Below are 1,306 nucleotides of genomic sequence, written 5' to 3'. Positions count from 1 at the left end.
CCGCAGACCGGGAGGTCGCCGCCGCCCCAACCAGCCCGCTGCGGAGCTGTGGACAGAGCTGACCGGCCTGGTCGGTAGGTGCAGTCGCGAGTGGGGAGCCCGCGCCCGCCGAGAGAGAAGGAAGGGCGCCTGTGACCTCATGGGGAGGGAGGGGCCGGCAGGTGCCATCTGCTCGCACCCCAGCACACCCCGCATTCGGCGCCCGCAGGCTGCCCGGAGTCCGAGGATGGGCCGGGGTGTGGGCAGGCGGAGGGCCGCCCGGCCGAGGTCTCCTTGGAAGAGGCCCTCGTGCGCCTGGCCGAGTTCCTCGCGGCGCAGCTGGCATCAGAAGGGAGCTGTGAGAAGCCTCCCGACCTGGGCCAGGTGAGGGGTGGACCTGAGTGACCTCCGCCCAGCCCCCACCCCCTGCTCCCGCCTGCAGTGCCCCCCCACTCGCTCAACTTCTTTTCTAGCCCGGTGATGTCCCCCCACTGCTCACAGTGACTGGCCAGCTTCTGGCCCTCCTGGCATGGACCCAGAGCCCCCGGGGAAGGCAGGCCCCAGGGCAGCTGCCTCCCTGTGACATGGGTGGTAAGTCGCCCCTCGAGAAGGTGCGGTACTGGGCCTGTGGCTGCCCCCCCCGCCTCTGGGCGGGGGGCCGCAGGGGCCTGACTGGCCCTCGCTGCCCAGGGTCCTCGTCCCAAGGAGAGAGCCACTCAGCCTCGTTGAGGGCAGAGGCCGGGAGCCAGCAGCCTCCCGGGCCGGAGGAGGACCGGCGGGCTTGGCCACAGCTGGAGCAGCTCGTCCTCGGGCAGGTGAGGGCCGTGGCCTCTGGGAGAACCCCTGGGGCACCTCGAGGCTCCATCCCGACCCTCCTTGCAGCTGGAAGAGCTGAAGCGGCAGCTGGGCCTGCAGGAGGAGGAGCTGGGCCGCCTGCGTCTGGGCGTGGTGAGGGCTGGCGGGGCTGGGGGGTCGGCCCCCCACGGCTCCAGGCCAGTCCTGAGGGCTTCCCTCCCCTCCAGGGGGCCACGGACTCGGAAAAGAGAGTGCAGCACCTCACCCTGGAGAACGAGGCCCTGAAGCAGAGCCTGAGCCTCACTCGGGAACTGCTGCTGCGCTGGGGCCCCTGCCCCCTCCCCAGGGCCCCCCAGGTATCCTGGCCCCAGCCGCGAGGCGCCCTGGGGGGCTGCAGCCGGCTGTCTCAGTGCTGGGCCAGGCCCTCACGGGCTGCCCACCCAGCGCCCGCAGGGCCCCCAGGAGGGGGCATGCAGGGGCTGGGCCGCCCTGAGCCCCCTCCTGCACCCCACGCAGGGGGCGGCAGAGGCTC

General features: G+C 72.9%; 1 protein-coding gene across 1 annotated transcript in view; it reads left to right on the top strand.

Moving 5' to 3' along the window:
* Positions 1-4: 4 nt before the first annotated feature.
* Positions 5-1,306, top strand: part of KIFC2 (kinesin family member C2) — a gene marked incomplete at its 5' end in the record, with an annotated part of 4,571 nt that continues 3,269 nt past the window's right edge. The window contains 7 exons of the mRNA XM_012725104.1: positions 5-74; positions 209-363; positions 453-570; positions 670-794; positions 862-927; positions 1,002-1,130; positions 1,291-1,302. Of these exons, the coding sequence (XP_012580558.1) occupies positions 5-74; positions 209-363; positions 453-570; positions 670-794; positions 862-927; positions 1,002-1,130; positions 1,291-1,302 (675 nt within the window). The remainder of the gene's footprint in view (positions 75-208; positions 364-452; positions 571-669; positions 795-861; positions 928-1,001; positions 1,131-1,290; positions 1,303-1,306) is intronic.

The sequence above is a fragment of the Condylura cristata genome, unplaced genomic scaffold (genome assembly GCF_000260355.1).
Source record: "Condylura cristata isolate star-nosed mole 26May11 unplaced genomic scaffold, ConCri1.0 scaffold00015, whole genome shotgun sequence".
In the NCBI taxonomy this organism is placed as follows: domain Eukaryota; kingdom Metazoa; phylum Chordata; class Mammalia; order Eulipotyphla; family Talpidae; genus Condylura; species Condylura cristata.
Note: the sequence above shows the minus strand (reverse complement) of the source record. Positions and strands in the feature narration are given on the sequence as shown.